This window comes from Monomorium pharaonis, chromosome 4 (assembly GCF_013373865.1).
Source record: "Monomorium pharaonis isolate MP-MQ-018 chromosome 4, ASM1337386v2, whole genome shotgun sequence".
Lineage (NCBI taxonomy): Eukaryota > Metazoa > Arthropoda > Insecta > Hymenoptera > Formicidae > Monomorium > Monomorium pharaonis.
In genome coordinates this window covers 15490574-15514465 of record NC_050470.1, presented here as the reverse complement: position 1 = coordinate 15514465, position 23892 = coordinate 15490574, and the positions used below count along the sequence as shown (strand labels likewise).

The following is a 23892-nucleotide window of genomic DNA, read 5'->3' as shown; positions in this document are numbered from 1 at the left end:
ACGTCAATATTGGCCACGGTCCCGATTGGCCACGTCAATATTGGCCACGTCAATATTGACCACGTCAATATTGACCACGTCAATATTGGCCACGTCATTATTGACCACGGGGTGGATTGGCCACGTCATTATTGGCCACGCGTCATTATTGACCACGTCAATATTGGCCACGTCAATATTGGCCACGCGTGATATTGCCCACGTCAATATTGGCCACGCGTCATTATTGCCCACGTCATTATTGCCCACGCGTCATTATTGCCCACGTCATTATTGCCCACGCGACATTATTGGCCACGTCATTATTGGCCACGCGTCATTATTGGCCACGTCATTATTGGCTACGCGTCATTATTGACCACGTCAATATTGCCCACGTCAATAATGGCCACGTCAATATTGGCCACGCGTCAATATTGACCACGTCATTATTGACCACGCGTCACTATTGCCCACGTCATTACTGTATATGGGTTTGCGGCTTGGACGGGGTGGGTGCGGGAGGGGGGGCCGAAGGCCCCCCTTGCACCCCCCCGTGTGTGTGTGTGTGTGCAAAGCATTTCTCGGCACCACATGGGTTTGCAACTTTCCACGCTAAGCAAAAAAATTGATTAATATTGACGTGGGCAATAATGACGCGTGGGCAATAATGACGCGTGGTCAATAGTGACGTGGGCAATAATGACGCGTGGGCAATAATGACGTGGTCAATATTTACGCGTGGCCAATATTGACGTGGCCATTATTGACGTGAGCAATATCACGCGTGGCCAATATTAACGTGGCCAATAATGACGTGGCCAATAATGACGCGGCCAATAATGACGCGTGGCCAATAATGACGTGGCCAATAATGACGCGTGGGCAATAATGACGCGTGGGCAATAATGACGTGGCCAATAATGACGTGGTCAATAATGACGTGGCCAATATTGACGTGGTCAATATTGACGTGGCCAATCGGGACCGTGGCCAATATTGACGTGGCCAAACGGGTGCCACTCCACACACACACACACACACACACACACATATGTAACGGAGAGGGTTTGGAGTCAAAAAATACTGGGGAATTGACGAACCTCAGAGTCCTGATCTCCATTACACACACACACACACACACACACACACACCCACACACACACACACGCACGCACGCACACGCACAAACCAAATACAAAACACAAAATCTCGTTTGTAGCCAGATAAAGAATAATTGAGTTGAAAAATGTTAATTTATCACTTTATTTATTTAAATATTTTTGCATAAACAAAGAAATTAAAAAATCGGCTTTCACAGTTTTCTTTAGAATTTATTTCCGAGTATTTCTGTCCAAGGATCATGCAAATCGGTTAAAAAATACGACCTGTAGCCTATTTTGAACAGTATATTGTTCGTTTGGACCACTGTGCGGCGTGTCGCTTCCTTGAACTGTTGTCACTAGGTAGATACATGTGAGAAGTCCCCTGCAAGGTGGTTTATCATTACTACCTTGCATCTTATTTATCAGCATTATTTTATCTCGTCGACATTATGCTCTTCTTTAATTGTGCGCGAGAAAGGTGTAATGTTTATCTATCTCAGCTATTATTGCAGTCGTCTTTTGGTCGACTATCTTTGACTGCTCTCAGTCTTGTCCGAGCTGTCGTGCGAGATATTTTTTTTTATTTCTTACGGTTTGCGAAGAGTTTGAGAGTGTAAAAAATAAAGTTTCTAGTGCCATCATCACCGCTCCCGTCGCCTAAATCTGGCGATATTATTTTGTAACGAACCGCGTTCCTAAGCGACGAACAGCGACCGCGAGGCCTGGCCGATCATCCGCCGGGCCAAGAAACGGGCAAAGCGTGCCCGTAATAAGCACTCCACGCCACCGAGATGACGCGCATCTCGGAGGCGCTTCGCCTCCCTCCTCTCGAACCAGCATCCCGGCCCGAGGGGAGATGTAACCGAGAGGAGACCGAGGAGTCCCGAAGACTCCCGAGTCGCTGCCGGGGACCATATATAAGGCCGCCCGGCAGCGATAAAGATCACTTCTCGTTATCCCGTCCGACTCGCTCCGACGAGAAGAGAAAACCTTACGAGCTAAGAAAAACGGTGGAGTGTTCTCCGTCATCGCCGCGAGTTCTCGGCCTAGCTCGTCTTGTTTCCCTCCTCGCTAAGCAAACAACGGGGGTAGAGCGTGCTCTGTCTCCGCCGAGAGCTCTCGGCAGTTAGCAAAAATCCTTCCCAACCACATCCTCACGGTCCGGTAACCGGCACGGAGTGTTCTCCGTCTCCCCCCGAGCGTACTCGGGGCCGACGCCGTTCCGCAAAACCAAGCCGCGATTCAAAGAATTGCCGCAACAATTCACGGGAAAACTTCGGGACGCGAGACACCCGCTTCCGCACCGCGCGCCCGCTGGCCACCAAGCCCGAACGTCGGGCTCGCTACACGCGCCGCCTGCCACACCGCGCGCCGCGGACATCCCACCGTACCAAGCAGCTGATCGGCTGACTGTCACGCGCACGGTTACTGATCGCCGAAGATCTCACTGTGTATAACATCAACCTCTGTATATAATTCCCCCCGCGTTGTAAATATCCGCGAACCTATCTGTATTATAAAATAAGCAATAAAGTGTATCGTCCAGTTATCCATTGCATTTCTGCTGTCTCTGAGCCTTTTTCGCCCTGACCTTTTTCCGACGAGCTAAAGCCTCCGCGCGAAAAACGGTCGTTACAATTTTATGTGAGGATGCCTCGGACGAGGAGGAACGGGATGTCGTTTCCTCTGACGGAGAGAAGTCTGAGGGAGAGGACGAGGGGCCAAATCATGAAGGCGACCCTTTCGTGGTTCCTCCGCCCCGGGGTCTTGTTGACCATTTGTTAGAGCAGTTTTCTGACTCTGAGGAGGAGTGGGGACGTGATTTTGGTTTCTTGGAGGAACGCTGTGAGGACTCCTCAGAAGGGTAGGGTGGGGAGACGGAGGAATAATAACTGAAGCTTCGTCCCTCCCTTAGTTGTTAGTTTATAGTTTAAGTGTAGTGTACAGTGTTTGTTCCCCTTTTTTTTTTGTTTTTACTATTTGAATTATGTGCGGAATGGATTATTCCGGCTGGTGGCTTCTTGGCCTAGTGAGTTTATTCTCTCTTTTATATATATATATATATATATGCGTAAGCATGTGTATGTGAATGTGTGTATATAATTGTTTCTACTCTCTTTTTTTTTTCGCGTTACTCTTCGATAAATGGTTTAATGCAATTTACATGTACGCGAATTATCCGTCTTCCTCTTTTCACCGTGTAATTGACGTGCGAATGCTTTTCGGTAATAGTATAGGGTCCGGTCTATTGCGCGTCCAATTTCTTAAAACGCCCTCGGCGAAGCGTTTCGTCGAAGAGTAGGACTTTATCGCCAATTCAATTTTATAATTGGTTTCCTTTACAGATCGGTCGTAATAGTCCTTCGACTTTTGTTTTTCATCCCTTATGTTATCTTTGGCGATGCTATTAGTGACACGTAATCTCTCCCGTAGCTCGAGCGCATAGTCTTTGTAGCTATATGTCTTTTTAGGCGGCTTAGCTAGCGCTGTCGGTAACTCGGGGGGATGGCCGTAAATTAATTCGAAGGGGGTATACTCTGTTGCGGTGTGGGGGGTGGTATTATAAGTGTAGTTAGCGTACGGAATTCACTCGTCCCAGTCCGTTTGATCTTTATTAATAAAATGCCTTAGATACTCTGCTAAGGTTCGATGCGATTTTTCTAATATGCCATTGCTCTCAGGGTGATGAGCTGTCGTCTGTATCTTCTTTATTTTGAGTAGTCTGCAAGTATTCTTAAATACTTCGCTTATAAAATTATTCCCTGATCTGTTAATATGCATTCCGAAATTCCATATTCTAGAACGATTTTCGTCACGAATGCTTTACTTACGGTATTCGCTTCTTGGTTAGGAAGGGACATAGTCTTACTAAATTTCGTTAGGTGGTCCTGAAATGTTAGCAAATACCGATTTTCGTTTTTTGTTAAGGTTAAGGGTCCTACGATATCCAGCGCGCATTTTTCAAATGGTCGGCTTGGTGTATCGATGATAACTAGCAGTGCTTTAATTGTGCGAGAGAGTTTGTTCTTCTGGCAGAATTCGTATTTCTTTACGTATCTCTCTACGTCGGCTGTTAATCCATGCCAATAGGCGTATTCTTTTTATTGTTCGCTCGATTCCTTGATGTCCTCCTGTGGGGGCATCGTGATACTCGTATAAAATTTGTTTCTTTTCTTCTTCAGTATACTCCTGTATACTTTCGTTATTTTTTATCGGCGTGCTTAATTGTGTGTGTACATTGTCCTCTTCGAGCGCGAGATTCTTCCGCTTCACGTTTCGACTTAGCGCGTCGGCATTCGCGTTTGCTCAATCGGCTTTGTGTATGATTTCATAATCATAATCTTATAATTTTAGTCGCCACCGAATCAATCGTGATCCGAGGTCATTTACACTAAACAGTCATGTGAGTGGCTTATGGTCCGTCACTATCTTGAATTTTACGCCGTATACATGTGGGCGGAAATGTTTGACAGCCTACACAATGGCTAGCAACTCTTTTTCGGTAGTGCTATAATTTTGCTTCGCGCGATTTAATACTCGGCTTAAGCAATGGAACGGTCGCTACCTACCGCTCCCTGTGACAGGACTGCTCCGATTGCATAGTCGGAAGCATCCGTGATCACGTAGAATTCCTTTGTGAAATCCGGATATTGTAGCACGAGTGTCGTCATCGACTTTTCTTTTAATGTATCGAACGCTATCTGCTGTTCGGTAGTCCAGACAAACTTTTCGGTTTTCTTAGTTAGCTTCGTCATTGGTTTAACAATTTTGGAAAAGTCGCTGATAAATTTTCGGCAGTAACCGGCAAATCCGATGAAGGATTGAATATCCTTGACCTTGCGCGGTTCCGGGAAATCTTTTATTGCCTGCAATTTTCTGGGATCGGGTGCTATCCCGTCCTCAGAAATAATGTGGCCTAGGTAATTTTCCTCTTTTCGGAGGAACTCGCACTTATCGGGTTGTAACTTTAGATTAGCTTCCCGTAGGCGTAGTAGCACTTTTTCTAAGCGCTTGTTGTGCTCCTGTAGACTTGAGCCGTATATTACAATGTCATCTAAATATACGAGGTATCTAAGTCCTTGCATTCCAGTAAGCACTGAATTCTTTAGCCTCTGGAATGTGGCTGGCGCATTTTTAAGTCCGAACGGCATCCAATTATACTCGTAGTGTCAATACGATGTTGAGAATTGTTTTCGGCTTATCTTGCTCGGCCATTGGTATCTGGTGATACCCTGACGATAAGTCTAGCGTCGTGAAATATTTGGCGTTTCCTAATTATAATTTTTCCAATATTTCATCAATATTTGGCAGAGGAAATGAGTCGCCAATTGTCCGGCCCGGCATTTCGCGAGAAATCATCGACAAATTGCCCTACCGAGCGTTCGGTGGGAGAATTGAGAGTAATCGCGGACTAAATTTACCGAGGTTAGAGTCACCGTAAAGAAGGGCCGTGTCGATCTCCGTCTCCTAGATATAACACCTTCGCCTATCGTTTCCTCCCTCGGGAAATATGTTGAGCCGACAGTCAGATTGTAAGGAGTAGTGTAGCTACGGGATAGTACGTAGAGCGTTTCTTACCGGAATTCACCCGCCGTTTGAGCATACCGAGAGTACACGAGTCATACGCATGGTACCGAAGCGAGACTCCGTAAACGAGAACTTTGGAAATACGCGTACTGAGTCGAAAGTCTATCCCAGACGCCGTTAAAGCAAAAAGCGTTGTATCGATAACGGAATTACAGTTAAATTTCGAGCGTAGCATTTAGCGTTAGGAATTTTCCGTATATTGCGAATTTTATGTCGAGTTACGAGACAATCATAGGCTAGAAAAATGTTTGATGGCTATCATATATCCTTCGTTTACATTTGTTAACATTCGACTTGCAATATATTATTCTTATATTTATTAATTCACTAAGTATTTAATACGAGACATCTCCTCTCCTGTTCCGCAAAACGAAAGAACCTCGCCCCTCTGCCACTTCGTGTAGAGACGGACTAGCAGGCATTTAGCCGTCGTGTACCGAGAGCTTTGTGAGTTTTGTGCGGCGCGGATTTCCGCGCCTGGCGCCCAACTAAGAGTTAAAGAAAAATTGTGCGACGAAGTTGTTAACGCGATCGGAAATCACGTCGCACTGTATTGAAAATCGAAACCTATGTGAAGCAGAATATTCATTTATCGACATAGTTGTAGGATGTAAGCACCGAAAATAACGGTGGATCTCGCTTCGCACAAAAAGTCGTAAATCCACGTGGAATGGAACAACGAGCGACAGCTAAAATTTCCTGTTCCGCTGTTCAACCTTTAAGGGACTACGTACACCCAGAGACGTAAAAAATAGGCCTTTTTCTTGATTTTTTTTTCGAAATGTAAGTAATTAATCCTAGTTTTCTTTACTTTAAAATACATTCTTAGAACATGTTTCAGAATAAATTTGAACTAAAAATAATAAAAAATGACGGAGATATCCTCGTCGCAAGATCTTGTTGAAAAAAGGTGCTCCGCGGTGCCAATTGCAGCTCGTACAGGACTTATCTGAAACAGACCAACCTAGAATTTTCTTAAACTGAATGATATTATCTAATCTTTATCGTCGTCGATTTTTAAAATATCAATTTTTGACAAAATAACGGCCGTTTACAAAAAAAAGTGATTTTTTAGGATAAAAATCGGTCATTTTTTAACTTAAAAAAAAGTAAGAGCTTTAAAAAAACCGCCACGATAAAGACTGCCTTTTTTGTGTATATTAAGCCCTCCAAATTTCAAGTAAATCGGTCCAGCCGTTTTCGAGATATTTTTGGCACGCGTTTTGAAAACATAGTTTCGAGAAAAACGCGTTTAGTGTTTGACATTTGGTTAAAACGTAGATAACTTTTTTTCAAACTTACATGGAGTCATCCACTCCAGGGCTATACAGTGAACCCTCCCCAGATGTAGCGGCATCAAAGGCTTCGATTCTAGCTTGCCGGCGTAATATTCTTGCATAAACTACCTGCTGCGAAGGACTAGAAGGCGCCCATTGCACCCCAGCATCGTCGAACGCGCTTGGACCTTTCTCGCTATATTTCCGACAATTTTCAAGGAATCACTTTGAAACTTGCAGGGGATATTCTCAAGACCTTATACTTTACGAATATGCAAAAAACGAAAAATCCATTTTTTTTTAATTTTTGGGTGTAGCCCCTTAACAGGAAAAATAACATAAATATGCAAACACTGTTCCGTTTATAACATCGAAAACATTTTATTTTATTATAATTTTATAACAAAGCATGAGCGACGTCTAAAACCTTGTTAAGGTTACTCAGAAAAATGACTTCGTTAACGTATATCAAGATTATCGGCCTTAACCACTTCGGCAGGCGAAATTTCACTGTTCGTGCCCCTGTGGGCAAAAAAAAAGTAATCGCAATTCAAAGTAATCAAAATTCATATTTTGTATCTAAAAGCTTTCGGGGTCGTTGATTACAAATCAGACATCAAAATTTTAAAATTCAAAATCGCGGATTTAATATGGCGGACCGAAAATATTTTAATTTAATTTATTTGAATAAAATTCATAATACAAAGGTTTTGCTAAATTTGGGTTTATTTTGGGTCCGCCATTTTGAATTTTGGAGTTTTGACTTTAGATTCGTACTCAGCGACCCAAAAAACCCCTACACGGAAAAAAGTTTGGCACTACTGCTGTATCATAGGTGGTAGTGCAGCGCCACATCGTATTTAGGACTGCAGAGTGCCGGTTTTGAGTAACTGGCAGCACTAAGCGCTGGGAGAACTGTTCTCCTCACCCTGATGGGGCAATCACTGCACTTTAAGGTTGGGACTGCTGCAGTGCGAAATTGGGGCACCAGAGCTCCCAAACTGAGAGAGTTGCTATGCCAAGGGAGAGTGCAACAGCGCCCTCTTATTTTGTACAGCTGTTGCACTAGTTAGTTCTTCTGTAGTGCCAAACTTTTTTCCGTGTAGATACCAGCTTTCATAACAATCGTAAAAATTTAATTATTTTGGGTCCGCCATTTTGAATTTTGGTGTTTTGACTTTGGATTCGTATTCAGCGACCCAAAAAACCCTTAGATACCAGTTTTCATAACAATCGAAAAATTATATTGGGTCCGCCATTTTTGGTCCGCCATTTTAAATTTTGGAGTTTGGACTTTGGATTCATATTCAGCGACACAAAAAATTTTTGGATATCAATTTTCATGCAAATCGATTCAGCCAATTAAAAAATAAACGATGTGCGCCATATGGCGTTAATGCCCCCTGGGGCACACATATTTTCCGCGCCATATGACGTCAATGCCGATGAAGTGGTTAAGAGAAGCTGACTTGTGAATATTTACTGTGTCTTATCATTATTGCAGAATTACGTTTAGTGTTATTTGGATAGACGAAATCTTTTCTTAAAAAAGTAATTGTATGTTTGTCATAACATGGATATGTAGGAGAGAACAGATTGTTTCTATTTGTTTATTAAATTGTAAATAAAATTTAGTAATTTTTTATAAATTCTAATATATTATGCTATTTTTTACATTATTCTTCAACTTTCCTTGCGTTTTATTTCTGCAATTATGCACAGATAGAACTTCAAAGTTACTTCACATTCATCAGTCTTGCTTTTAACTGAAAAGATATATATACGAATATCATTAAAGTGGTAACACGAATTTAAATACAGTTTACTTGTAATTGTATAATATAATATATTAATAATAAAATGCCAAATTATTATAAATTAATACTAAAAATTCGTATTTTTAAAAAATTAGTACAATTAATTTTTAATTATTAATGTACATATACATAATCACACAATAATTACATAGCAATTTTTGAATAAGTTTAGTGTGGCTGAAGTTAATTACTGCAATATATGTAAGGAATACGTGGGTGGTTAAAGTTAAACCGGGACTTCTGAGTTTACAAAATAAAAGAATCAATATCAAGAAACCGAAACTTGCATTTATTCCTCGATACACTCCTATGTTACACCCACTCATCGATCCCAGCGCCCAACCAATGCCTAGTAAGTCTCGGCATAGAAAGATCGGCCATCACGTCCGAACCATTTTAAGATAGCCTGCTTCACTTCGTCATCAGTACTAAAATGGGGACCTCCGAGGAACTCCTTTAGGGATTCAAACTGGTGGAAATTACTCGGAAAGGAGTTTCTTGGAGCCATTTCAGCACCAATGACGAAGTAAAGCAGGCTGTCCCAGAACAGCTCAGACGCAATAACAAAGCCTTCCAGGTATCAGCTAAACGCTGGGATAAATGTACAAATACAGCATGGAGTACGTCGAAAAACAAATGGAACTTCCACTTTGTTTCCATCTGTGGATCCCTAAAGAAGTTCCTGATGAAGTAAAGCGAGCTCTCCTAAAGTTGTCCAGATGTAATAACAGATTTTTCTATACTGAGGCTTTCCAGATATTGGTTAGGTGCTGGGATGGATGTGTGGGTGTAGCAGGAAGTGTATTGAAGGATAAATGCAAGTTTCCGCTCCTTAATATTTGTTCTTTTATTTTGTAAACTCAAAAGTCCCGGTTTGACTTAAACACAACCTAATAATAAAGGTTTCTTTAATTTCTATAAATTTATTTTTATCATATCTATTAAATTTATATTTCACTAATATATTTACCTCGATCAGCACACGTATCTAAAATTTGATTGCGCATGGTGATAAACTTCAAATTCTGACGTACTTTGGCGTCCATTACTTTTTTTATTTTTTCCACGTTGATGTATGGACCTGACATCTAGATATTTTATTTATAATAAATAAGCAACAATAAATTAAAGTATGAAAAATGAACATAAACAAATAATAATAAACAACGTTAATAAATAAAAATAAATATATATTAAATAAAAATAATAAATAATAATAAATTTAAAAAACTGACTATAGCGGAAAATGCATTAAAAAAACATTAGAGGAGAAGGTGGTAATATGACCACTCATTTATATTTTATTTAATAACTTCGTTAATAACACAGGCACACAAAAAAGTGGTTGGTCCGGCAGACTAGACGAATCAATTCTTATGTATTTTGACCCGCTGAATTCAAATCCAATGTCAGAATTTCTGAATTAGCTCATTTTCTCCTAACCTCAAAAAAAATTTTTTTTAATGTTGCTCCGGCGGACCAGATTAGTCTATCCTTATGTATTTTGATCCGCTAAATCTACATCCAAGGTCAAAATTGTTGAATTGGTTCTTATTTTTCTTTAACCTTAAAATTTTTTTTTTAATGTTGACCCGGCGGACTAGACTCGTCTATTCTTATGTATTTTGACCCACTAAATCCAAATTCAAGGTCAGAATTGCTGAATTGGCTCATTTTTTTCTAACCTCAAAAAAACGCCTTGTAAAAATAGTTTGGGTCACAAATGTATAATCCAGACCGTGCAGGCTATAACTACATTACACGGTAAAAATTCAATACGTATGACAAGTCTGAGCTTTTGTGAATAAATAGCGTAGAAAATTTACTCCCTATTTCTATTGTATCTAATTTTTTTATTTTCAAAGATTCTGTGCAAAAGCTTTCTCTTACGTTTCTTTCCTTTCACAGAGACATCTCGTTTGAGCGTCCAGCAGAAATCAGCCATCATGTTCACATCCTACTTACCTTGATATTGATTCTCCATTTCCTTGATGTCCTGATGAAATCTTTCTTCCTGTTCTTCACTATAATCCTGTTCTTCACTATAATCAACTAGATTTTTTGGGAAGTAGTCGATATGAGAATCCAAGAAATGCAACTTAAAATTCATTAAGCAACCTAATTTTCTATAGTTCTCCATCATTTCCGCCATCCTTTGTCTGTAATCTTGACCTTTGTGGTTTTCTAGAAAATTTTCTGTGACACCTTTGAAACTCAGCCATGTTGCTCTTTCGTCTTTATTCATTTTGGTGACAAAATTGTCGTCTTTCAACATTTTATGTATTTGAAGTCCATCGAAAATTCCTTCTCACAATTTTGCATCAAAGATGTAGGAAAATTTTTCCTGTAAATACTGGTAGCATTCACATTTTTTATTCAGAGCTTTTACCCATTGTTTCATGAGTCCTAATTTGATATGAAGAGGTGGAAGAAGAACTTTTGAAGGCTTAACTAACGGTTCGTTTATGATGTTTTTAGACCCAGGTTGCAAAGACGTCCTTGTCGGCCATTCGTTTCTTATGTAATGGTTCGTTCGATCTCTACAATCCTACTCACATAAGAAGCACGGATTTTTTGTGTAACCTGATTGTTGACCCAATAATATGGTGAGAATTTTTAAATCTCCATGCCATCTATGTTCTGTATATTTAATTTTTTCAAGAACTGTTTTCGGGTTTGTGTACTCTTCTTTTATCACTACCGAGTGCGCTACAGGAATGGAGGCATATACATTAGTATTGTGCAGCAACACTGCTTTCAAGCTTCTCTTAGAAGTATCGATGAATAGTCTCCATTCATCAGACTTGTAACATCCAGGTTTTAGTTTGTTCATTAATCCAAACCTTCGAAAATAAATGTGTTGTATATAATAGAAAAAGGGAGTGAATTTTACACGCTATTCATTCACAGAAGCTTAGACTTGTCATACGTATTGAATTTTCTCCAGATAATGTGGTTACGCAAACCTGCACACTCTGGATTAGACATTTGTGACCCAAACTGCTTTTACAAGGTGTTTTTTTTTTGAGATTAGAGAAAAATGAGACAATTTAGCAATTCTGATATTGAATTTGGATTCAGTGGTTTGAAATACATAAGAATAGACTAGTCTGGTCCGCCAGACCAGCAATTGAAAAAAAATTCTTATTGAGGTTAGGAAATACGAGTCAACTTTGTAATTCTGACCTTGGATTCGGATTCAGCAGGTCAAAATACATAAGAATTGACTAGTCTGGTCTGCCGGACCATCCACTTTTTTTGTGTGCCTGTGTAATTTAATCAATGTTTTGAATTGAAATTTTACGATAAAATAACTGTAATGACCAAAAGTTGTTTTGAATCGCCGATCATCGGACGCTGCAACCAGCTAATTGCTACATGCGATGTGTGTGTATGCCGTGTTTGTGTAAAAGAGAGAGAAAGAGAGAGAGGGGGGGGGAGGAGAGGGAGAGAGAGAGAGAGAGAGAGAGAGAGAGAGAGAGAGAGAGAGAGAGAGAGAGAGATTGAGAGAGCGTTATAGGGTGGGGTGGGGGAGACGTTCCTACACACGCACGCATACTCTCTTTATTTCTCTCTCTCTCTCTCTCTCTCTCTCTCTCTCTCTCTCTCTCTCTCTCTCTCTCTCTCTCGTCGGAAATTGCTTTGAATGGCTCTCAACCTCTCTTGGTGTTCCTCAAGGTTCCGTGCTTGGTTCTGCTCCCATTCTCTCTTTTTATTAATGATATTAGTAATGTCTTATCCTTCTCAAACCACATACTCTTTGCTGATGACTTGCAAATTTATATTTCTTGCTCTCCCATGGATGTTCTTCGTGGCCTTGAATCGATCTCAAAGAATGTAAATGCCATATTTGAATATGCTGTTAAGAGCGATCTTAAACTAAATCTTACTAACAAGGAAACCATGCAAATCCGAAAATTTTGATTTTAATAAAACTTTGCATAAATGTAGAGGGGAAAATACAAGAATTAAAAAATTTTTAGTTGGTGCTTATAAATGGTTTTAAAGAGTTGAAATCACCCTTCAAAAATTGAGGATTTTTGCCTTTTCTCGATATATCTCATAAACTAAACAAAATATCAAAAAATTTGTTTTAAGCTTAGTAAGCTATGCTGTTTATTAAAAAAATTTTTTTTTAATTACCCTTTATACCTTCCCTATGTTAAATATTTATTGCATCAAAATTTTGATTTCAGTAAAATTCGGCACAAATGTAGAGGGGGGCAATACATGAATTTAGAAAATTTTAATTGGTGCTCAACGGTTTAAAGTGTTAAAATCATTCTTGAAAAGTTGAGACATTTTTACCTTTTTTCGATATATCTCGTAAATTTAATAAAACATCAAAAAATGTTTTAGATTAAAGTTGTATAAATACCTCCATTTAACTACGCTGTTTATTTTTCAAAAACAAAAAATTTAATTTACATTTTTTTATTAAAAAAAAGAATTAAATAAAATTGACTCTTATGTATCTAGCATTTATAAAGTAATTATACTATCGTATACTACGTTCTATTTATATTATCTATGTGTATATTATCTATGTTATAATACTATATATTTATATTAACTGCATTTCTGTATGTATTATTTTTTATGTGACAGTTGCGGAATATTAGAATAGTTACGTCGTTTTCACATAGTGTTAATTCTGTCTATGTCACATATTTCATTTTCATATTTTATATTCGTCATGTCGTCACGATATGCATCATATATGAAATAGAAATCACGTATTAATAGTAATTTTGTATCTTAATAATGTTACGTCATTTTCAGTATTAAGTGACGTCTAACGTGTGCTTGATTATTCTGTTAAATTGTTTAAATTTTTAATCAAACAAAGCATAATGTTACACATAAATGTTGCAATTGTTCTTAATATGTTTTATTTCAAATTACACATACTTCCCCAACGCCTATAAATAGAAGAGAAATACAATTATATGAAGCGATACAGGATATTATAACAAATAATGTAGCATTTGTTGTATTGCTACACACTGATACTGCTTTGGAATTTCAAAATTATTGGGAAATGAATTTAAGTGACCTAGAATTTGTAACAGATAAAAAGAAAAGATTTGTAGAAAATGATAATGATAATTGTGAACCTGATAATGAGAATAATTGTGAACCAGAAAACGAAATTTTAAATAATAACTATAAGAAAAGCCGTGAAATATTGGAAAAAATGGCCAGTACGTAGTATAAGACAATATAATTACTTTATGCTAGATACATAAAAGTCAATTTTATTAAAAATTTTTTTATTAGAAACATTTTTTATTAAAAGTTATTTTTTAATAAACAGCGTAATTAAATAGAAATATTTATACTGTACAACTTTTGTAGAAAACATTTTTTGATGTTTCGTTAAGTTTACGAAATATAGCGAAAAAATATCTCAACTTTTAAAGGGTGGTTGTAACCCTTTAAACCGTTTTTGAGCACCAATTAAAATTTTCAAAATTCATGTATTGCCCTCCTCTACATTTGTGCCGAATTTCATGAAAATTTAAATTTCGATGCAATAAATATTCAACAGGAAGGTTGAACAGAAATTCAATAGGAAAGGTATAAAGAGTAAATTATGAAAAAAAAAATTTTTTTAATAAACGGCATAGTTAAATAGAAGTATTTATGCTGTAAAACTTTTGTATAAAACATTTTTTGATACTTTGTTTAGTTTACGAGATATATCGAGGAAAAACATAAACTCTCAATTTTTAAAGGGTTTCAACCCTTTAAATTGTTTATAAGCACCAATGTTCCGTTGGAACACAGCCAAACCCAATGACATTGGGCGGGCGCGGACTCGCCCGGGATTTGCCGATCGAGGAGACGTCGATCGGCAATCATTCGCGGACGAGTCCTCTCTTCGTAACGCGCCGATTTCTCCCGAGCGCCACCGGCGGCGCGGCGGCGGGGAGCGGGGGCTTGTGGACCGGCCGGCCACGAGTGCTCACTCTTTTCCGAGCCATCGATTAAGCGACAGTTTTTTCTTCGAGCATTTTGGGTGTTAGTGTTTCGAGTGCGACGAGCGATTCGTTTCCTAAGAAAGGAAACCGTGCTAGTGCGGACTAAGACTACGTAGCCGCGCCTTTAGATTTCACGCGAGATTCGAGTCCTTCTCTATATACTCTATACGTGCGGCCGTGTCGATAGCCGGCCCGCGAGGGAGCCGAGCCTCCCAATTGCGTCGCGATCCTTGGGATCCGACTTCCGGGGATCGAACTTCCCCACTTGCGTCGCGATCATTGGGATCCGACTTCCGGGGATCGAACTTCCCCACTTGCGTCGCGATCATTGTGGTCCGACTCGCGTACATACACATTTCTTAGACGTAATTTCACGCTCTCAAAGACGTAACGCTCGCACCTCTAATTCGTAATATCTTTATCGTTTTTTTTGTCTTTGTGTACTGAGCTCAGTGTAATATTTCTTAAAATAAACTTTGCAGGGGGTTTTTGCCGGGCTCGCATTTGCGGGCTCGGATTTTCCTCCTTGGGTTCGCCCTAATTACAGTCTTTTAATTTAAATAAAAAAGTTCCCACTTGAATATCCCAATCAAACTATCTCGCCGATCGAAGGGGATTCGAACGGCGGGAATACGACACACGCGCGGTCGTACATTTTGGTGCCTCCTGTGAGGTGCGAGCTAGTGCAACGAGATAAAACGGTGTGAACGTGACGATACACGTGTAATCGCGCTACACACACAACGACCGTCATCAGTGGTGCAGATCGCCTCTTCAACGACTCAACGTCAGCAACATCGCCGTCGCTCCCGCACCAGGACGCCTCCCGCCCGATGGTCATCGACGTCTGCGGCTTTCACGAATCGCAACAAGATAAGTTAAATCTTTCTAAAATTACAACTATCCCTGTGACATCTCATTTGCGCGGCCATTACATCATTTTTCCGCGCGCCACGTGCGGCTCGTTTTGCCTGTTCGAGCATGTTCCAGCGTGCGCGCTAACGTTACATCATTTTTTTCGCGCGCCACGTGCGACTCGTCTTTGCCTGTTCGAGCATGTTCTAGCGTGCGCGCGAGCGTTGCGTCGTTCTTCCACGCGCCACGTGCGCTTCGTCGTACTTGGGGGGAAGGGTGGTATAGCGAGAAGCGCGGCCATCACGTAGTTCCCCCGCGCAACCGGTTTTTACTTGTTCGGGCCCGCGCGCCTCCCCTCTTTGGAAAAAACACGCAGCGACTTCGCGACGAAAACAAAGGTCTTTCGAACCGAGACTTAGTTTCCTTTGTTTTCTTTTTTTTTCTTTCTTCTTTCACCTTCCTTCTTCAAAGGAGGTTGACTTTTTCTCTCTTTTGCGTAAAGGTTTGCCATTGGAATCAACATGGACGCGGCGTCGAAGAAGAGAATCGCGTTTATCACGAGAAAGATTAGGTCCATGGAAACACAATTAACGAACTTAGAGAACGGATTTAATGACGGGAAATATAATAAAGTAAATGCGAATTTAAGATTAAATCGTGTCACTGCCCTTTTTCACGAATACAAAAATCTGCATGAAGAATTAATCGAATTGGACGAGGAAAACGAACTCGTCGGAAGGTTCACGTTAATACAGGACGCGTATTACGATATTGCCTCTCGCATCCAAGGCATCCCAAATGCCGACGAATCGATTCAACCGGTCATGGGACAATCGACGTTTCTCGAAAGGCAGAAGCTTTTGAAACTGCCCGTGGCCGAACTTTCCAAATTTGACGGAAGCCATGACAAATGGCTCTCATTTAAAAACACGTTTTTGACAATGATCGACACGCGCGCGGATATCGATGATCTTGTTAAATTTCTTTATTTGAAAGACGCGTTACGGGGCAGCGCGTTAAATAAAATATCGATGTATGACGCGGACGCGGCTAATTACAAACAAGCATGGGAGTTGCTCGTCGAATCGTACGAGAGAAAACGTGTGTTGGTGTCGACACACATTGACGCGATTCTCGACATCAAACCGTTACCCAAGGCAACTTCCGCGGAACTTTCCAAATTAGTTGACGACGTGCGGCAACATCTAAGAATGTTGGAGACGCTTCAAATACAGATCGATGAACGAATGATTGTTAGGATTCTCGAAAGATCATTGCCGGTTAGAATTCGGAATAAATGGGAAGACACGTTAGCCCTCGATGAATTACCGGATCTGAAACGATTCTACAAATTCCTCGACGAGACCGCTTTCCGGCTCTGTACGGTAGAACAGGATAATGTGCGTAGGGAGGAATCGAGCGGCAAGCGTCGCGCGGACTCGCAATCATCGGTAACAAAGGCGCGGCGCGTCGGATCGGGTACACGCGCACTCGTTCTCAACACGCCAAGCGCGTGCGTGAAATGCAAGGGAGACCATCCTCTTTACAAATGTTTCGCATTCGGGAAATTAAACACACAAGAACGCTGGGATTTCACGCGACAAAACAAACTTTGCCGAAATTGTCTTCGCGCGCACGAGGGCAAGTGCAACGCAGCACATTGCAAACTCTGTCCGAAGTTCCACCACTCGCTTTTACACTCGCAAAGAAATTCGCCGAGCGCGACAAGCGACGTGAAACCCATTGCGAACATCGATTCTAAACCAACTCAATCAAACGCCAAAGCAGAGGGTACCCCATCAACATGACTAGAGTGCATCTCGCTGAACACAGCGTCGTCGTTGCCGAATTCTCAACTCATGATGAGCGCGGTGGTGAGTGTTCGCGACGCGGGGGGCGGGACGGTGGCCGCGCGAGCGCTGCTGGACACGTGCTCGACAGCGCATTTCATCACGGAAAGGCTCGCAGGCCTTTTACGATTGCCTATGCAGGCGTGTGCAATTCCGGTAGGCGCAATTGACGAAATAAGCACGGTGTCTCGACATCAAGTTAAGGTCAGCTTCCAGTCATTACAAGGCAATTACGAACGAAGCCTTACGTTTCTAACCATCCCAAAGATCGCGAACTCGATACCGGATCGAGCATTTCCACGCGAATTAATTCGACTTCCGGCAAACATTCAGCTAGCCGACCCACAATTTCATATGCCACGTCCGGTCGACATTTTAATCGGCGCCGGAGCTACGCTCTCAATGTTGTGCGTCGGACAAATTAATTTGTCACAAAACAACAGCGATCTCATTCTGCAAAAAACGCGGTTAGGATGGGTAATTGCGGGGGGTATTCGCGGCGATAATAAAAGTCAACGGACTTGTTACACGCTAGCAGAGTTATCCGCACAATTAGAAAAATTTTGGACAATAGAAAACGTAGGAGATAAACCTGATTAACTTTCAGACGATGCGATGTGCGAGGCACATTACGTGAAGAACACAATTCGTGACGCGAACGGGCGTTATATCGTGAGATTACCTTTCCGAACAAACAACACGGATCTCGGATACTCGCGCTCGCAAGCCCTTCGACGTTTCTATTCCCTTCAGAAGCGGCTCAGGGCAGATCCTCACGTCAACGCGGAATACAGTAGAGTCATGAACGAATATATATCTCTCGGTCATATGTCATTAGTCGAGGGTGAACCGGAGGACGGATACTTCCTGCCGCATCACGCGGTTATTAAAGCATCGAGCAACACCACTAAGATTCGCACCGTATTCGACGCCTCCGCGAAAACCAGCCGCGGCATTTCGCTCAACGACATGTTGTTAGTCGGGCCAACGATACAAGATAAACTTCTCGATCACCTATTGCGGTTTCGCGTGCATAAGTACGTAGTGACGGCCGACATCGAAAAAATGTATCGTCAAATACTCATACATCCGGATGATCGAAAATTTCAGAGAATCTTCTGGGAAACCGAAGGCGGTATTCGAACATACGAACTCAATACGGTAACGTTCGGCGTTGCGTCCGCGCCGTTCCTCGCGATACGAACAATCCAACAGCTTGCCGACGACGAAGGATTAAAATTTACTCGCGCGCGCGACGTTTTGAAACGCGATTTATACGTAGATGACTTGTTAACTGGCGCGGATTCTTTTAACGAGGTTCTCGAAATTCGCGACGAAATCATCGAGCTTTTGCAACGGAGCGGGTTTAACATCCGACAATGGGCTTCCAATCACAAACACGCACTCGACAATATGAGCGAAAAGATCTTAAACTTAGATTGCGCGATTGAACCGAACGCTGTGTTAAAAACATTAGGAGTCGTATGGAACTCAAACCGGGACGAACTGATTTTCACTGTGAAACCACTCGATTTAACTGCAAGGGTAACGAAACGCAACATCTTGTCCGAGATCGCTAAGATTTTTGATCCTCTCGGTCTACTCGGCCCTGTAGTATTATACGCGAAAATTATTATGCAAAAATGTTGGTTAGACGGATTAGAATGGGACGAGTCGGTGCCTCAGGAATTGCACACGGCCTGGTTATCGTTCGCTAGTCAACTAGGAATTATCCGCGATTTAACCGTCGACCGTCGATTGTTGATGGATAACCCGACTCAAGTTGAACTCCACGGCTTCTGCGACGCGAGTCAAAGGGGTTATGGGGCTTGCTTGTACATCCGTTCCTATAACTCACACCAAGTGAGAACTCGCTTAGCATGCGCGAAGTCGCGAGTCGCGCCTGTAAAGAGCTCAACTATTCCTCGTCTCGAGCTCTGTGGAGCGTTGACTCTCGTTCGATTGTATAAGGAAGTCCACACTAATTTCAATCTCGAAATTAACAGGGTGATTTTTTGGTCCGATTCTTCCATCGTACTGCATTGGATTAAAAAGAATCCTCAGAACTTAAAGGTATTTGAATTAAATCGAGTAGCCGAAATTCAAACAATCGGAAACGCAGCGGAATGGAGACACGTAGGATCGAGAGATAATCCCGCGGACGCGTTATCTAGAGGACAACTTCCAAATGACTTCGTTAAAAATCAAACGTGGTTCCATGGCCCTTCGTGGCTGTCACTACCCGAACCCGAATGGCCCGCGAATCTCGAAGTTAACGTTCCCGACTCATCGGAATCTGAACGTGACGTCTGTCTCAAGTCGAGTGCAACGCCGTGCAGCGAGTTCGATCGATGCTCGTCATCATATAACACGCTAATTAACGGGGTGGCACGCGGTCTACGATGGCTCCCTGTTAAATATAAAAGACCGGAAAATTCAGGAAAATTGCTTAACGTTAAAGAACGACACGAAGCGGAGTTGCGCGTTTTAAAATTAATTCAACGCGAAAACTTCTCGGTCGAAATTAAACGACTCACGACGTCACGAGAGACTAAACCGGGCAAAATCACAGTGCCTTATCGAAAGAGCACCAGATTCGACGAACTAAATCCTTTCATCGACGAACACGGATTTCTGGGGGCTTTTCGTCGCTTCATCGGTCGCCGAGGCATTCCGGAGCACGTGTACTCCGACAACGGTACTAACTTCGTAGGCGCGAACAATCAACTTCGCGAACTTTACGCCCTATGCCAATCGGAATCTTTTCAAACCACTGTCAATACATTCGCGGTAGCCAGGAACATCATCTGGCATTTCAATCCCCCCCTCTCTCCCCATTTTGGCGGGCTCTGGGAGGCGGCGGTGAAATCCTTTAAGCACCATTTTAAACGCGTGATAAAAGAGCAACTGCTCACCTTTGAAGTACTCAATACGCTAGCAATTGAAATCGAAGCAATACTAAATTCGCGCCCGCTTTGCTCAATTTCATCCGATCCGAATGACCCGATAGCGCTGACTCCCGCTATTTTATTGGCCGGGCGTCCACTTACAATGCTGCCCGATCATGATCTCTCTTTAGTTCCAGATAACCGACTCTCAACTTGGCGATTCATTACGAAAGCCAGATAGGATTTCTGGCGACGGTGGCATCTAGAATACCTCAACGAATTACAGATTCGCCAAAAATGGCACGACTCAAACGGAACACTCAGGAAAGACGCTGTAGTTATCATTATCGACAAGAATTTACCCTGCGCTCGATGGCCACTGGGCGTGATCCTCGAGGTGCATCCTGGGAGCGACGGCATTGCGCGGGTGGCAACAGTGAAGACTTCCAACGGCGTCTACAAGCGCAATATCACGCAGCTCTGTCTGCTTCCGGAGAAATAACTGCGATTTCTTCCGACACAAGCATCATTGTAACAAAATGATAATACACATCGTCGATCGCTTTCGCGAAGCGTACATTGTTAACCGATTGCTTTCGCAACTCGCGGGGGAGTATGTTCCGTTGGAACACAGCCAAACCCAATGACATTGGGCGGGCGCGGACTCGCCCGGGATTTGCCGATCGAGGAGACGTCGATCGGCAATCATTCGCGGACGAGTCCTCTCTTCGTAACGCGCCGATTTCTCCCGAGCGCCACCGGCGGCGCGGCGGCGGGGAGCGGGGGCTTGTGGACCGGCCGGCCACGAGTGCTCACTCTTTTCCGAGCCATCGATTAAGCGACAGTTTTTTCTTCGAGCATTTTGGGTGTTAGTGTTTCGAGTGCGACGAGCGATTCGTTTCCTAAGAAAGGAAACCGTGCTAGTGCGGACTAAGACTACGTAGCCGCGCCTTTAGATTTCACGCGAGATTCGAGTCCTTCTCTATATACTCTATACGTGCGGCCGTGTCGATAGCCGGCCCGCGAGGGAGCCGAGCCTCCCAATTGCGTCGCGATCCTTGGGATCCGACTTCCGGGGATCGAACTTCCCCACTTGCGTCGCGATCATTGGGATCCGACTTCCGGGGATCGAACTTCCCCACTTGCGTCGCGATCATTGTGGTCCGACTCGCGTACATACACATTTCTTAGACGTAATTTCACGCTCTCAAAGACGTAACGCTCGCACCTCTAATTCGTAATATCTTTATCGTTTTTTTTGTCTTTGTGTACTGAGCTCAGTGTAATATTTCTTAAAATAAACTTTGCAGGGGGTTTTTGCCGGGCTCGCATTTGCGGGCTCGGATTTTCCTCCTTGGGTTCGCCCTAATTACAGTCTTTTAATTTAAATAAAAAAGTTCCCACTTGAATATCCCAATCAAACTATCTCGCCGATCGAAGGGGATTCGAACGGCGGGAATACGACACACGCGCGGTCGTACAACCAACTAAAAATTTCTAAATTCATATATTTACCCCCTCTACATTTAAGTCAAGTTTCATTAAAATCAGAATCGTTGGGTTCGCAAGGTTCCTTTGTAAGTCTAAGGCAATCATCTTTTCTAGTCAGTCTCACACTAAAAACATTGATTCTTCTCTTCTTCCTCCGATCATTGTTGACCGTACACTTTTGCGATTTGTTAGCGAAGTGAAAAATTTGAATGTTACCTTTACGTCTAATCTGTCATGGAATAAACATATCCTGCAAGTCTCCAAAAATGTTCACTACGCTCTGAATAAGCTAATGTTTAATAGGAACTCTCTCTCTACCGAGTTCAAAATTAAACTTGTCAATACATTGATCCTGCCTCATATTGACTACTGCTGTTTGGTCTATCACGGATTGAGCAATAAACTGAACATTAAGTTATAGAGACATGTTAATTGTTGAATCAGATTTATCTTTAATCTGAGGCGTGATGAACACATTACACCATTCAGACGTCGTCTTGAGTGGCATTCTGTTGAAAATAGAAGGCTGTATTTTTTTGTTTTTTCGGATTCCGGCTTTTGATTTTTCTGGAAGTTTCGGTGAACAGTTGATCCATCGTTTCTCCCACGCATGCGTGGTCCGATAAAGGAGCGAGACAAGGCTAAGACGGAGAGTGATGGAGGGAGGACGGAGACGGAGCGGGACGCTTGCGTGGATAAAGAGGTGGGAGGCAGCGGCTCGTGGAGAAGGCAAAAGGGAGGAAGGCACGGAGAGGAGGATTTTTATTTTCAAACACGCTACAACTGACGAATCACATATGCTGAGTGCGACCAGGATTTTGCGTCAATCCATTAATGCTCACAATGATAATGTTAATAAAATTTTGTCAGCTAGCAAGGAATCATTGGATAAAAGAATGCAGATTGAATCTGCCTTTAGGGCTTACAAAGAGAGAGGCCTTCATTTGCGCAATTGGACACGTTGCAATTGCCCACCGTGCTATTAGACACGAAACATTGCACACCATTCAATTGCGCACAGTTCGTTTGGACACCGTTCGATTGGACACAGTTTGATTGGATACCGTTCAATTGGACACAGTTCGATTGGACACCGTTCGATTGCGCATCGTACAATTGCATACCGTTCGATTGGACACCGTGCGCCACTGAACCACTCTTTTACACAAAAAGGCCTTTCTAGAACTGTCAGCCTCGTACTTAACTCTGTTAAATGGTGGGATGTCAATCCCCGTAGCATCAAATGTAGTTAGAGGCATTGTACACGATGCGGTAAACGAGATGCGTTATTCCTTGCTGGTATGCACCTCTGATTGTAATGGGACCTAGGAGATGGCAAAATCGGGCTGCTTGAGGCTCACGCCGCACCTAGCTACGCTGCAATGCTCGGGGAGAGGCAGTCCAAGATCTGTGCTGCATGGCGGATATTGCGAGGACTACAAATCTAGTCATTGCATCAGAAAATGCCAAACTAACATCCTCTCGGGACAAGAAGTGAGATTTTAAGAGTGTTAAAGCCGGCTGACTTTGATCTCAAAGTAAATAAAATTTTGTCGACTCAAAAAAACGGAGTCAGGATCGAGGCGCACTCTGTTGACTATGACAAAATAAAAAACTCTGGCATCTTCGAGAGAGCTGGTTTGAGATGAAAGAAGGAAGACAAGATAAACCTAAGGCTGTTAGTACAGGGTATACCCTGTAATCTAAACAGGGAGAAAATAAGATCGGATATCGTTGCTCTAAATCTGAAAGAGGTGCCTGGAGTAAATGAGTCATAAGTCAGTATAATTTACATGTATCCATTTAAAGAAAATTGAAAGACTACAAATTGCGTGATTGAGATATTACCGCAGATCCGGAAATGGTAACTCAGGGAAAAGCATGTCTTTATAAACTATAAATACTACGCTTGTCAAGTCGTTGACTATGTGAGAGTATTACAATGTTACAGGTGCCTTGCTTTTGGACATTTGGCAAAGAATTGCAAATTAGCTCCCCTCTGTGGTCATTGCGCGGAATCGCATGAAACAAAAAACTGCGTAAATCGAAAAAGCAATT

The 23892-nt window shown here is 42.2% G+C and overlaps 1 protein-coding gene across 1 annotated transcript; it reads left to right on the top strand.

Annotated features, from left to right (window-relative positions):
- The first annotated feature begins 18070 nt into the window (after nt 1-18070).
- LOC118645350 lies at nt 18071-20584 on the top strand. The gene has a single exon (XM_036286223.1). The coding sequence runs from the start codon at nt 18071-18073 to the stop codon at nt 20582-20584; it is 2514 nt and encodes an 837-aa protein (XP_036142116.1).
- The last annotated feature ends 3308 nt before the right edge of the window (nt 20585-23892 follow it).

Excerpts from the sequence above, each read along its gene's own strand:
- LOC118645350 (XM_036286223.1), top strand. The coding sequence starts at position 18,071 with ATGTGCGAGGCACATTACGTGAAGAACACAATTCGTGACGCGAACGGG.